A 13,087-nucleotide genomic window follows, 5' to 3' on the forward strand; every position below is an offset into this window, starting at 1 on the left:
TATACTTTTGTTTCTACTCAAAAACTCATGACTACTCACTCAAAAGCTCCTTGTTCTTATCTTAAAACATTGTTTACAGTGTCCCAGATGGATGGCAACAAATCCTGGGGTTTGGTGTTTGGATGGTACATTTATTCCCTGGGGAAAGAAGTAACAGTTTGAGATGGAGCAGGGTTGGGGTGGGAGAATACTTCTCATTCTGAGGAATATTTAATTTTGCCAAGATGAGCATTCCTGGTTCTTAGTCTATTGATGAAAATAACTATGGTTTGTTTCTGGAACTTTTGACCAAAAAAAAAATAAATTTGTAGCTGACGGAGTTTGGTTTTAAAATGCAAACACAGGAGTTATGAGTTGAGACTTGGACAGGGTGGCATTTTCTTTTTAAAGGGCAGCAGTATGATTCTTGGATTTGTCTTTGTTATCTTGACTTTTAATCCAGATTCCTGGGCAGTTGGTCAGCCCCAGGACATCTCCAGGGGCAGGTGGCCTGGCCTTGGCACACTACCCAGTAAATCTCTGCCTGAGAGGATGCTTCAGCTGGGAGGCCGGCCTGATTTTTATAGGCAGAATTGGACTATTTACTCTAAAACACTCAGTAAAGCACACTGTTTAGAAAGAAACATTCCTATTCTGGGAGGTAGGAGGAGACACACAGAAGTGTCATTTACTTCTAGTCTTTTCTGGTAGAAGCTATGAAACTGAGTTTACTCTGGAAATTTGTAGTTTATTTTCTAGAAAATTGCATTTTATCACTGCAAAAAGGATTTTCTTTCCAAATGAGTAGGCTTTTGAGCAAGAGCTTTGGAGTCACAGAGACGGAGTTAAGAAAGTGATAATGTGCAGTGGCGATTCTCAAGTTCGAGGAGGAAAAACAACATGCTTTTATTAGGAGACTTTGCTTGTCTATAAAAGAAAGTAGCTATTGGCATTTATGTAGAAGTCAGCAGTTTCTTGGCACCAAATAAATAATTTTGTTGTGAATCGAGGGAGAATTATCCATAGTATTTTTTGCTAACCAAAGAAATGCAAGGAGAATTGTAATTCATCAGGTTTTGATGGTCAGAAAAGTTAAGCTGTGTTATTAGGGTCATGACAATCACAGACATTACGGATGACTGACCTGTCGTGTGTTTGTGTGGATAGAGGGCAGAGGGTGGAGTGTGAAATATATCACAGAATTATGTCAAATAATCTGGATAACTACTATTGCTTAAAATTGAAGTGCACAGCTAGAAAAGTGGGTAGTGATGCACTACGGTCTTGCTGAACACTGGGTAAGAAAATCATGGCAAACGTTGAGTCTGTTTTGGAAATGTTCTAAAACCAGACTATTAACACAGTGAGCCATTTTAAATGTGACTTGCTACGTGTTTGGAGAGAAACACATACTCTTTTATTAGGAACATGAAACAAACTCTTTGAGCCGCAGTATCACTGCGAGTGAGTTTAATTGCTGGGATTAATAAATCACAGCTGCGAACGTTAAATTCTTGGCAGGATTCTTTATTCAGCTGTTTTCCCCTTGCCCCATTACATTCCAGATTTATGGTCTGCATTATGTCTGGAGCCAGAAGTAAGCTTGCTCTTTTCCTCTGCGTCTGTTACGTGGTTGCCCTGGGAGCCCACACCCGGGAGGAGAGCGTGGCTGAACATCACGAGGCTGAATATTACGTGGCTGCCGTGTACCAGCATCCATCCATCTTGAGTCCGAACCCTCTGGCTCTCATCAGCCGCCAGGAGGCCTTGGAGCTCATGAACCAGAACCTTGACATCTATGAACAGCAAGTGATGACTGCAGCCCAAAAGGCAAGAATGCTTCTCAGAACCTGAGTTTCTCTCGTAGAACAGAACAAATTGCTCTTTACCCCTTGATCAGTGGTTGGGCAATCCTAGGCTTCCTACCACCCTCTGAAAAATCATCCAACGGCTGGGCGCGGTGGCTCACGCCTGTAATCCCAGCACTTTGGGAGGCAGAGGCGGGCAGATCACAAGGTCAGGAGATCGAGACCATCCTGGCTAACACGGTGAAACCCTGTCTCTACTAAAAATACAAAACATTAGCCGGGCGTGGTGGTGGGCGCCTGTAGTTCCAGCTACATGGGAGGCTGAGGCAGGAGAATGGCGTGAACCCGGGAGGCGGAGCTTGTAGTGAGTCAAGATCGTGCCACTGCACTCCAGCCTGGGCGACTGAGCGAGACTCCGTCTCAAAACAAAAACAAAAACAAAACCAATCATCCAGCTAGTTAACCTGAGTTGAATTAGTCAGTTGGATTAGGAGCCTTACCCCTCAGAGAGTGGTCCGTGGACTGGCAGCATCAGCATCCCCTGGGAGCTTGTTAGAAATGCAGAATCCTTTGGGAGGCTGAGACGGGCGGATCACGAGGTCGGGAGATCGAGACCATCCTGGCTAACACGGTGAAACCCCGTCTCTACTAAAAAATACAAAAAATTAGCCGGGCGCGGTGGCGGGCGCCTGTAGTCCCAGCTACTCGGGAGGCTGAGGCAGGAGAATGGCGTGAACCCGGGAGGCGGAGCTTGCAGTGAGTCGAGACTGCGCCACTGCATTCCAGCCTGGGCGACAGAGCGAGACTCCATCTCAAAAAAAAAAAAAAAAAAAAAAGAAAAGAAATGCAGAATCTTGGAGCGCACCCCAGACCTACCGAATCAGAATGTGCATTTTAGCAGGATCCCCAGGCGATGCTTTCACACGGCAAGTATGAGAAGCCCAGGACTAGATCTCCGGTTCTCAAGTGTGGTTGTACATAAGAATCACCAGGCAAGTGGTAAACAGTATGGCTGCCTGGGTCCCAGAGAGTCCGTTGTAATTGGTGTGGAAGGGGTGTGGACTGGGCATTGGGATTGTTTTCAGGCTCCCCAGGGCAGTCTAATGTGCAGAAAAATTTGAAGATGACTGGGCGTGACGACCTCTCTGAGTCATTCAAAGCCTCACTGAAGTAGTAAACATCTGCAAGAATGCCTTTTGCTCCCTTCAGACTGTTTGGGGCTCGTTTCCGGTCTCTATGTCGGACTGTGAACAGTCTGAGACCTTTGCCCAGACAGAACAGACCCCAAACTGACAAAGGGAAGGTCAGTGCCAGCCTTTGTGAAGGCTTCCTGGTTGACCTGAATTTCTTGCTCCCTCCAGGAAGGGTGGGGACAAAGGAGAGGCCCCCCGGGGGCAAAGAGGGAAATGTGGTGCCAGAGGTTGCCTAAGAAAATGCCCTGCTGGAAAACACAAACCCAAAGGGAAGTTTGGGCTGTAACTGGTGCAGGGTGACCAAGCACAGCTGCTTGAGGAAGCTCTGCTGTGCCTCAACAGGATGTAAACTCATTGTGAGCAACGCTTTCCTGCTCTCTGGGAACGTACAGGGCAGAACCAGCAGGTCCTGCCCCAAACAGTCCCTGCCTTAGAGCAGGGCGGTCAGGATGGCCTGGACAGCCATAGCAATTAAAAAAGTGCTACGTTTTAAAAGTTTAGTCTATAATACATGTACAAAGGCTATGTGTGCGGGATTGGGGGTGATATTGGGGGGGTATGTATGTGTGTATAACATGATGTTGAAAGGCAACTTGAAGACTTGGTCCAGCTTCTGATGGGTGACACTTCTTTTTTTCAACCAAGATCAACTTTTGCAAGGGTGACACTTTTCTTTAGTTCCAACCTGACATACGGTTTTCTCCTTGAACACCTTCAGTGGCTCAGAACTCTCAGTCTCACAGGTCCATTTGTTCCAGTGGTGGGAACTTCTGGACAGGTCTTCCTTTCAATGAGCAGCAGTCAGCCTCCCCGTAACTGCCACCACGATTCCGTCCTCAGAGCTAAAGGGAGCAGGCCATGTCCTTTACCGCGGCATGCCATCTTCTCCACCTTTGAGGGCAGCTGTCATGACCCCCGGCGTCTGTCCCCCAGGCTATATCCTCAGTCTCTTCCACAGTTCCTTAGGAGACTCAGTTTCCAAACGTTCTACTAAAGACTTCCATGTGTTCTCTGTGCTCAGAACTGTATGTAGCTCTCCCGATTCTAACAAGGGCAGGATGGAGAGTTCTCACCTGTCTCATTCTAGATGTTGTCCCCAGCAAACCGCTGGCAGCCACACGTCTCACTGTGGGTTATGTATAAGTCAACTAAAACACCTTTTCACATGAGCAGGCACACATGCTGCCGTTGCCATCCCGTACTTATAAAGGTGATTGATTTAAGCTGAGGGCAGGACTTCACATTTATGCTGTGAAATTTCATCATTCCAGCCTGTTGGGCTATTTAGGGATCTTTACTGACATCCCAAGTATCAGTTACCTTTACGTCATTCACACATTTGATACACACCTCATTTATGTCTATGCTGAAGTCAGTGTAAAAAAAACCCAGGCTATGCCCTCAGACCTCCTGATGACACTGATCTCCTAGAGGGCAGGCATTCTCTTGATAGAGATGTTTGCCTGCATGGCACTGAGTCCAGCACCTGAAATGTCATCTGCCTCTTGCTTCCCTCCGCTGTCCACCGGACCATTCTGAGACATTTGGCAAATGACACGCTGAAACCCAGACTGTGACTGTAGAATTCTCCTGCATTCACCTTTCCATAACCCGCCCCCAAAGGAAGCACTTAACACGGTTTTGTTGAACCCACGCCAGCTGCACAGCATCACTCCGTCTCTATTTGTTTTCCAGGACCAGGATGAAGCTGTTGATGTGATCACTTTTAGCATTTACAGATATCTCAGTTCCCATACCTGGTTCTATGTTTTGTGTTGGTTTGTTTTCCAGCAGCACTTTTATTTTTCCTTACACGATGATGTGTTGCTGGGGCCTAATGTTCTCACATAACAGTAGAAAACCATAATTTGTTGTCCTCTCTTTAAAGAATCGAGAATTGCATACAGAAAAACCTTATATAAATTAAAAAGGATGAATACATTTACAGGTGTAAATGCAAACGACTTTCAACTCAGACAAGTAACAGCCCATGGTGTTCTGGCAGAAAACATCAGCTAAGAAAGGAAGCTGGGTCCTAAGTCTTGGACTTCCCAACCCTTACAGACCAGCAGTACAGAAACTACTGGTTCAGGAGCCCTTGCCAGTCTCTAGAGAAATCCCAGAACACGCAACCCTGACACATGAATACCCTGCACAGATCAGAGACTGCTGGCCACGCAGACTCACCAAGCCACAGACTTGTCTTCCATAAGCACTTTCTTACCTTAGCCACAAAGTGACCAAGCCACATGTACTGAGGGTTGAAAATCAAAGATATGTACAGGGTATTAAGCAAATCTGGTTGTATGTTTTAAAGCAACTTCTGAGACAAATTGATAGCAAGTTTGTGTGAAAGTTTTATATCAAAGTTGTTATAAGAGGTTCCTGAGCAAACCAATTGAAATACAGTCATGCATTGCTTAATGACAGGGATATGTTCTGAAAGGATGCATCATTAGGCCATTGTGTCATTGTGCATGCCTCATAGCATGTACTTACACAAACCTACATGGTAGGGCCTACTACGCACCTGGAATATATGGTATGGCCCATTGTTCCTAGGTTATAAACCTTTTCAGCATGTTACACTGAACACTGTAGACAGTTGTAGCAAATGGTAAGCATTTGTGTATGTAAACATAGAAAAGGTACAATAAAAATTCAGTACTATAATCTTATGGGACCACCATCACAAATGTAGTCTGTCATTGACCAAAATGTCATTATGCAGTGCATGACTATATTTCTGTCTCAGTAGAGGCATTCATAGGGGAAAAACAGAGTCCAGTTTCAAGGTGATTAGGCTGGGCAGTCACTTGGGTTTGTAACCTTCATTCCTCAGAAGGAAGGGGTTCTTGATCTCATTGAGGTCTACCAGAAAGTTGCTGAAGCCATTTATCAGGAATGCAAATTACTTCCTAGATATCCTCATCACATCAGACCCAAAGTTTTGCCCCAGCTCAGGTTTGGTTCCTCTCCTCATTCCTGGTTGATAATAATCTAGTATGTATACATAATTTCAATGGTATTCTCCGTGAAGAACCATTCAGTGCTCTCAAAGTTTTGTTTTTAATAAAGAAAAATGTCTATCCAACTATAATTTTCAAAAATCTGAAAAGATGACTCATACAGATATAGAATGAATAAAGCTTTTATTTAATTCATTAACTAAGGAACCAGTAAGATGATAAAGCTGGTTCAAAGGAAAATTTGAGGAATGGAAATGTGTATATCAGTCAGTCCAGTGATTGTTGAAATGAATTTCCTAATAGATGCAAAACTGGGTAATGTCCTACAGGGCAATACAATTGTAATCTTTGAGGTGATCTTTTAAATAACAAAGTCAAACAGTGGTACATTCTGTAGCTAATTAAAGAATAATGGAGTGAGCCTGTTAAACAATACCCTAGTATAATTTGGAAAGGCTGCATCTCCATCTTTGCCTTATTTTTAGGTTTGTGATAATTTTTCTTTACACGGTCATTGCTAAGTGTGCAATGAGATGATACTGTACTGGAAGGAACATACATTGGTATAATATTTCTGGAAAGCAGTGTGTGTTAAGAACTTAAAAGTTTAATTTTTAGGCCAGGTACCGTGGCTTATGCCTGTAATCCCAGCACTTTGGGAGGCCAAAGCGGGCGGATCACTTGAAGTCAGGAGTTTGAGACCAGCCTGATGGTCTTGAACCATCTCTACTAAAAATCTCTACTAAAAATACAAAATTTAGCCAGGTGTGGTGGCGCATGTCTGTAACCCCAGCTACTCAGGAGGCTGAGGCACGAGAATTACTTGAACCCAGGAGGCGGAGATTGCAGTGAGCCGAGATCACAACACTGCACTCCAACCTGGGCGACAGACCAAGACCGTCTCTCAGAAAACAAAACAAAACTTAAAACTCTAATTTTTATACCCTTTGACCCAGTAATTTCACTTGTAAGACTTTCTTCCAAAGAAATAATCAGAGATGCAATCAAAGATTTGTGTGAAGTATATAATTATGCAATAAGTGTTTTGAGCACACTATGCAGATGGTTACCATAGTTTTCTTTTTATTACATAAAGTTGGGTACACTTCAAATTCCATAATAGAGGATAAACTATGGCGTCCTCTTAAATATGATGTGGCCCTATTACAAATGTATTTTTGAAAGTGTGTGTGTGTGTGTGTGTGTGTGTGTGTGTGTGTGTGTGTGTGTGACTGAGTTTCACTCTATCACCCAGGCTGGAATGCAATGGAGTGATCTCACCTTACCACAACCTCCGCCTCCCAGGTTCTAGTGATTCTCCTGCCTCAGCCTCCCGAGTAGCTGGGATTACAGGTGCACACCACCATGCCTGGCTAATTTTTGTAGTTTTAATAGAGACAGGGTTTCATCATGTTGGCCAGGCTGGTCTTGAACTCCTGAGCTCAGGTGATCTGCCCACCTGGGCCTCCCAAAGTGTTGGGATTACAGGCATGAGCCACCATGCTTGGTCATATTTTTTAAAGTTCTTAATGAGGAAAGTCAAGATGTAAAACCATATATTTATTATTATGTCTATTATATACACATATACAGGTAAACAGAGAGAAAAAATAATGAAAATATCCAAAATATTAACAATAAGTATCTGTGTTATAGAATTATGATTTTTCCCCCTGTTTTCCAAATTTTCTACATTTAAACTTTTGAAGCTTTTATAACCAGGAAAAAAATTTAAAAGTTTGCAGTGTATTCCAGAAATAAGTGTCTCAAACTTTGCTAATTTGAATTATTCATGCCTTCTCTGCCTGCCTTCTCCACCTTCATCCCTGGGGCTGGTGTTCCCCTTGACATTTTAAACCCTGTAAGTGGAGAGCAGTGGAAGAATGACGCCCCAGCCCTGAGAGCTGAGGGCTGCCCTGTTTGTTTGTATTTTTTTAGGTTGCTGTAAATGTCACAGGGAGCCCCAGGCCATCACAGCCAGGAAGCACAGGATGTTGCCAGGTGTGGGAAAAGGCCTTTAGGGTGGCCAGAGTCCCAAAGGGAGCCTCCTAATTCCCAGCTGGGGAATGGAGATTTCAAGTGAGTTCTTGTTTCCAGGCTGAGATCAACACACTTGCGTCTTACCCACTGGCCCAGTGGGTCCTAACCTTGGCTACAAATGAGAATCACCCAGGGGGCCTTTAAACAAACACTGTTGCCAGTATCCCACCCACAGTCAATTAAATCAGACTTCGCAGGGGAGGGCCCCAGCATCAGTGCTTTTCAGAAGTTCCCCACCTGATTTAGATGCACAATGAAAGTTGACAACCACCAGATCGAAGATACCACATGTGTTAATGGGCCCAGTGTATTCAAGGCCCTGTAGTCAGCCCCATCTCCCCTGGTGCCCTAAGAACTCTAAATCCTTTCTAGCTATTTGCTTGTCAAACTCCTGAGCTTACTTTCATTCCCTCCTTCCCTCACATGACCCCAGGCACAGGTAATGGTTGTTCCTAGAGGACTTTGTCTTTGTTCCTTGGGGATCAGGTGAAGCGAGACAGCATCCCCAAGACTAAGGTCTCTGAGGAGAGTAAGGACACTGTCTCTGTGCCCCCGGTTCTGGTACAGAGTAGCTTCGTGCTGGTTGCCGAGTGAATGAACAGAAGAATGAACGAATGCAGCGGTGCTTCCCATCGTCTCATAACAGACTATTTTTCGATGTTTTCCTTTTCAGGGTGTACAGATTATAGTGTTTCCAGAAGATGGCATTCATGGATTCAACTTTACAAGAACATCCATTTATCCATTTTTGGACTTCATGCCGTCTCCCCAGGTGGTCGGGTGGAACCCATGCCTGGAGCCTCGCCGTTTCAATGACACGGAGGTGATTTTGGCCTTTTTCCTCCGCAGGCTGAGGGTACACAGAGATGAACTAAGTCAGGGACCAGAAGCTATGACATATTAACTGAGATTGAAAGGAGCCCTTAGGATCCCAAAAATCCAACCCAGACTCCCAAAGATCCACGTGCCACATGTTCATTCCATTAAAGAATGTCTGACGTGGCCGGGCGCGGTGGCTCAAGCCTGTAATCCCAGCACTTTGGGAGGCCGAGACGGGCGGATCACGAGGTCAGGAGATCGAGACCATCCTGGCTAACATGGTGAAACCCCGTCTCTACTAAAAAAATACAAAAATCTAGCTGGGCGTGGTGGCGGGCGCCTGTAGTCCCAGCTACTCGGGAGGCTGAGGCAGGAGAATGACGTAAACCCGGGAGGCGGAGCTTGCAGTGAGCCGAGATCGCGCCACTGTACTCCAGCCTGGGCGACAGAGCGAGACTCCGTCTCAAAAAAAAAAAAAAAAAAAAGGAATGTCTGACGTTGCAAGGCACTTATTCATCTACAGATCTTTCCATTTATTAATGACACAAGAAATACAGGAATGTATACTTAAACCAAACCAAAACAAACCAAAAGTTAAAAAAGAAAAGTTCATCTTCACCACAGCCTGCCCCTCGTCCTATGCCCTTGCTTAGAGAAACTGCCATCAACAATTTGATGTGCATTCAGCTGTATTCTTTTCTATGCATTTCATAGTTATTGACATCCTCTTTTTTTGTTTGTTTGTTTGTTTTTGTTTTTGTTTTTTTTTTGAGACAGTCTTGCTCTGTCCCCGAGGCTGGAGTGGCGCAATCTTGGCTCACTGCAAGCTCCGCCTCCCAGGTTCATGCCGTTCTCCTGCCTCAACCTCCTGAGTAGCTGGGACTACAGGTGCCCGCCACCACGCCCAGCTAATTTTTTTTTTTTTTTTTTTTTTTTGTATTTTTTAGCAGAGACGGGATTTCACTGTGTTAGCCAGGATGGTCTCAATCTCCTGACCTTGTGATCCATCCACCTTGGCCTTCCAAAGTGCTGGGATTACAGGCGTGAGCCACCGCACCCAGCCTTGACATCCTCTTTTTAAGCGTACTATATGCTTATTCACTTTTAAATGTTTGCTATTATATTTTTGTAAACATATTCAAGTTTTTCTGTAAAATAAAATTTTTATAAATGAAATCCCTCAGGCCAGGTGCGGTGGTGACTCACTTCTGTAATCCCAGCACTTTGGGAGGTTAAGGTGGGCAGATCACCTGAGGTTGGGAGTTTGAGACCAGCCTGACCAACATAGAGAAACCCCATCTCTACTAAAAATACAAAATTAGCCAGGGGGGGTGGTGGCACCTGCAATCCCAGCTACTCGGGAGGCTGAGGTAGGAGAATCACTTGAACCCAGGAGGCAGGGGTTGCGGTGAGCCAAGATCGCGCTCCTGTACTCCAGCCTGGGCAACAGGAACAAAACTCTGCCTCAAAAAAAATGGAATCCCTCAAAGGATATATACATTTTTAAATGATATTAAAGAGTACCAAATTTCCCCCTTAAAAAACTTTGATTTCACTTTACAGCCCCAGTAATACAGTATGAGTGCCTCTTTTTTCATCCTTTGGTCAATGCAAGATAGAATAATCTTTTGAGCCTGGGCACGTTGGTTCACATCTGTAATCCCAGCATTTTGGGAGGCCGAGGCTGGCGGATAGGTTGAGCTTATGAGTTCGAGACCTGCCTGGCCAACATGGTGAAACCTCGTCTCTACAAAAAATACAAAAATTAGCTGGATGTGGTGATGCATGCCTGTAGTCCCAGCCACTCGGGGGGCTGAGGTGGGAGGATGGCTTGAGCCTGGGAGGCAGAGGTTGCAGTGAGCCAAGATTGTGCCACTGCACTCCAGCCTGGGCAACAGAGCCAGACCCTGCCTCAAAAAAAAAAAAAAGAAAAAAGAAAAAGAATAATCTTTTGAATTGTTGCCAGTCTTATGCAGGTGAGAAATGATAGCTATCTCATTGCTTTAGTTTGCATTTCTCTCTCACTAATGAGACTGAGCATGTTTTGAGATGTTTGCAGGCCATTTTTCTTTGTTCTTCTGTGAATCACCTGTCTATATCCTTTGCACATTTTCAGTAGTGGTTGCTTTTTTCTTATTGATATATGATAGCTGTTTATTATGGATACAATATAAGTACTTTTGTATTTAAAAATTGAGAGAGCCAAGTACAATGGTGCACACCTGTAGTCCCCGCTTCTTAGGAGGCTGAGACAAGAGGATTGCTTGAGGCCAAGAGTTTGAGTCCAGCCTGGGCAATATAACAAGACCCTGTCTCTTGGCAAAAAAAATAAAAGAAGCAAAAGGAAGGATTTTAAAAGCTCATGTATTGATACCTTTTTTTCCTCTAGGTGCTCCAGCGCCTGAGTTGTATGGCCATCAAGGGAGATATGTTCTTGGTGGCCAATCTTGGGACAAAGCAGCCTTGTCATAGCAGTGACCCAGGGTGCCCAAATGATGGGAGATACCAGTTCAACACAAATGTCGTGTTCAGCAATAAGGGAACCCTTGTTGACCGCTACCGTAAACACAACCTCTACTTTGAGGCCGCGTTTGATGTTCCTCTTAACGTGGATCACATCACCTTTGATACCCCCTTTGCTGGCAGGTTTGGCATCTTCACATGCTTTGATATATTGTTCTTTGACCCTGCCGTCAGACTCCTCAGAGACTACAAGGTGAAGCATGTTGTGTACCCGACTGCCTGGATGAACCAGCTCCCACTCTTGGCAGCAATTGAGATTCAGAAAGCTTTTGCTGTTGCCTTTGGCATCAACGTTCTGGCAGCTAATGTCCAGCACCCAGTTCTGGGGATGACAGGGAGTGGCATACACACCCCTCTGGAGTCCTTTTGGTACCATGACATGGAGAATCCCGAAGGTCACCTTATAATTGCTCAGGTGGCCAAAAATCCAGTGGGTCTCATTGGTGCAGAGAATGCAACAGGCGAAACGGACCCATCCCATAGTAAGTTTTTAAAAATTTTGTCAGGCGATCCGTACTGTGAGAAGGATGCTCAGGAAGTCCACTGTGATGAAGCCACCAAGTGGAACATGAATGCTCCTCCCACATTTCACTCTGAGATGATGTATGACAATTTCACCCTGGTCCCTGTCTGGGGAAAGGAAGGCTATCTCCACGTCTGTTCCAACGGCCTCTGCTGTTATTTACTCTACGAGAGGCCCACCTTATCCGAAGAGCTGTATGCCCTGGGGGTCTTTGATGGGCTTCACACAGTACATGGCACTTACTACATCCAAGTGTGTGCCTTGGTCAGGTGTGGGGGTCTTGGCTTCGACACCTGTGGACAGGAGATCACAGAGGCCACAGGGATATTCGAGTTTCACCTGTGGGGCAACTTCAGTACTTCCTATATCTTTCCTTTGTTTCTGACCTCGGGGATGACCCTAGAAGTCCCTGACCAGCTTGGCTGGGAGAAGGACCACTATTTCCTGAAGAAGAGTGGGCTGTCCTCCGGGCTGGTGACAGCAGCTCTCTATGGGCGCTTGTATGAGAGGGACTAGGAAAAGTATGTGGTCTGTGGGGTGGACTCTGGCCATCGTGGTGACAGCCTTGCACTTCCACAGGCTACAAGCCCTGGGACCACCTTTCTGCCTTAAGGGCAGGAGCCCACTTCTGTGGCACCAGATTCCACCCTGGGAACTGTGGAACAAGTAGGAGAGGCAGATTGTCTCAGTGTCTTCCTCTGAAACCTCAGTCATCGAGACATTAGCTGGTATTTTCTATTCACATTTATCTTTTTCAAGCCACATCTTCCTCTGACAAAACTCTCAGTATGCAATTGGTCTCAAGCTAAAACAAAAATAAATGTCAGTTTCTATTTTACACATCCACAAGGTAGTGGCTTGGGTTTTTTGTTGTTGTTGTTGTTTTTAATCTTGTTGATCAAGTGACTTACCCAGGACATGTAAATATTTCATAAGCCTTAACCATTTTCTGAGGTAAGAAACAAGCTCTCAAAGCAAAAGCTCGATTAGAAATGGCCCCTGTGGGGAACTTTCCCATTCTGGCCAACCGGAACTCTATCCAGATGAAATGGCAATGCTAGCGCCACCGGCAGCGTCAGAAACGTAGACCTTAAAGCGGCTTTTAAAAATAGAAAAGAAGTGTTCCTCACATCTGCCAGTAATGGAATTTTCTGTCAGTAAATGGAATGTGTAGGCAGGACCTGGAATAACTGGAGAGAGTGCAGCGCTTTGGGGTGAAGGGCGGGTGGGGAC

At 45.0% G+C, this 13,087-nt stretch overlaps 1 protein-coding gene across 2 annotated transcripts in view; it reads left to right on the forward strand.

Annotated features, from left to right (window-relative positions):
• BTD (biotinidase) overlaps window positions 1-12,700 on the forward strand; it is a 45,599-nt gene extending 32,899 nt beyond the window's left edge. For both annotated transcript variants that reach the window (XM_008009189.3, XM_008009190.3), the window contains exons 2-4: window positions 1,545-1,809; window positions 8,663-8,812; window positions 11,198-12,700. In XM_008009189.3, coding sequence (XP_008007380.2) covers window positions 1,545-1,809; window positions 8,663-8,812; window positions 11,198-12,370 — 1,588 coding nt within the window. In that variant the 3' untranslated portion in view covers window positions 12,371-12,700. The remainder of the gene's footprint in view (window positions 1-1,544; window positions 1,810-8,662; window positions 8,813-11,197) is intronic.
• The last annotated feature ends 387 nt before the right edge of the window (window positions 12,701-13,087 follow it).

This window comes from Chlorocebus sabaeus, chromosome 15 (assembly GCF_047675955.1).
Source record: "Chlorocebus sabaeus isolate Y175 chromosome 15, mChlSab1.0.hap1, whole genome shotgun sequence".
Taxonomy (NCBI): domain Eukaryota; kingdom Metazoa; phylum Chordata; class Mammalia; order Primates; family Cercopithecidae; genus Chlorocebus; species Chlorocebus sabaeus.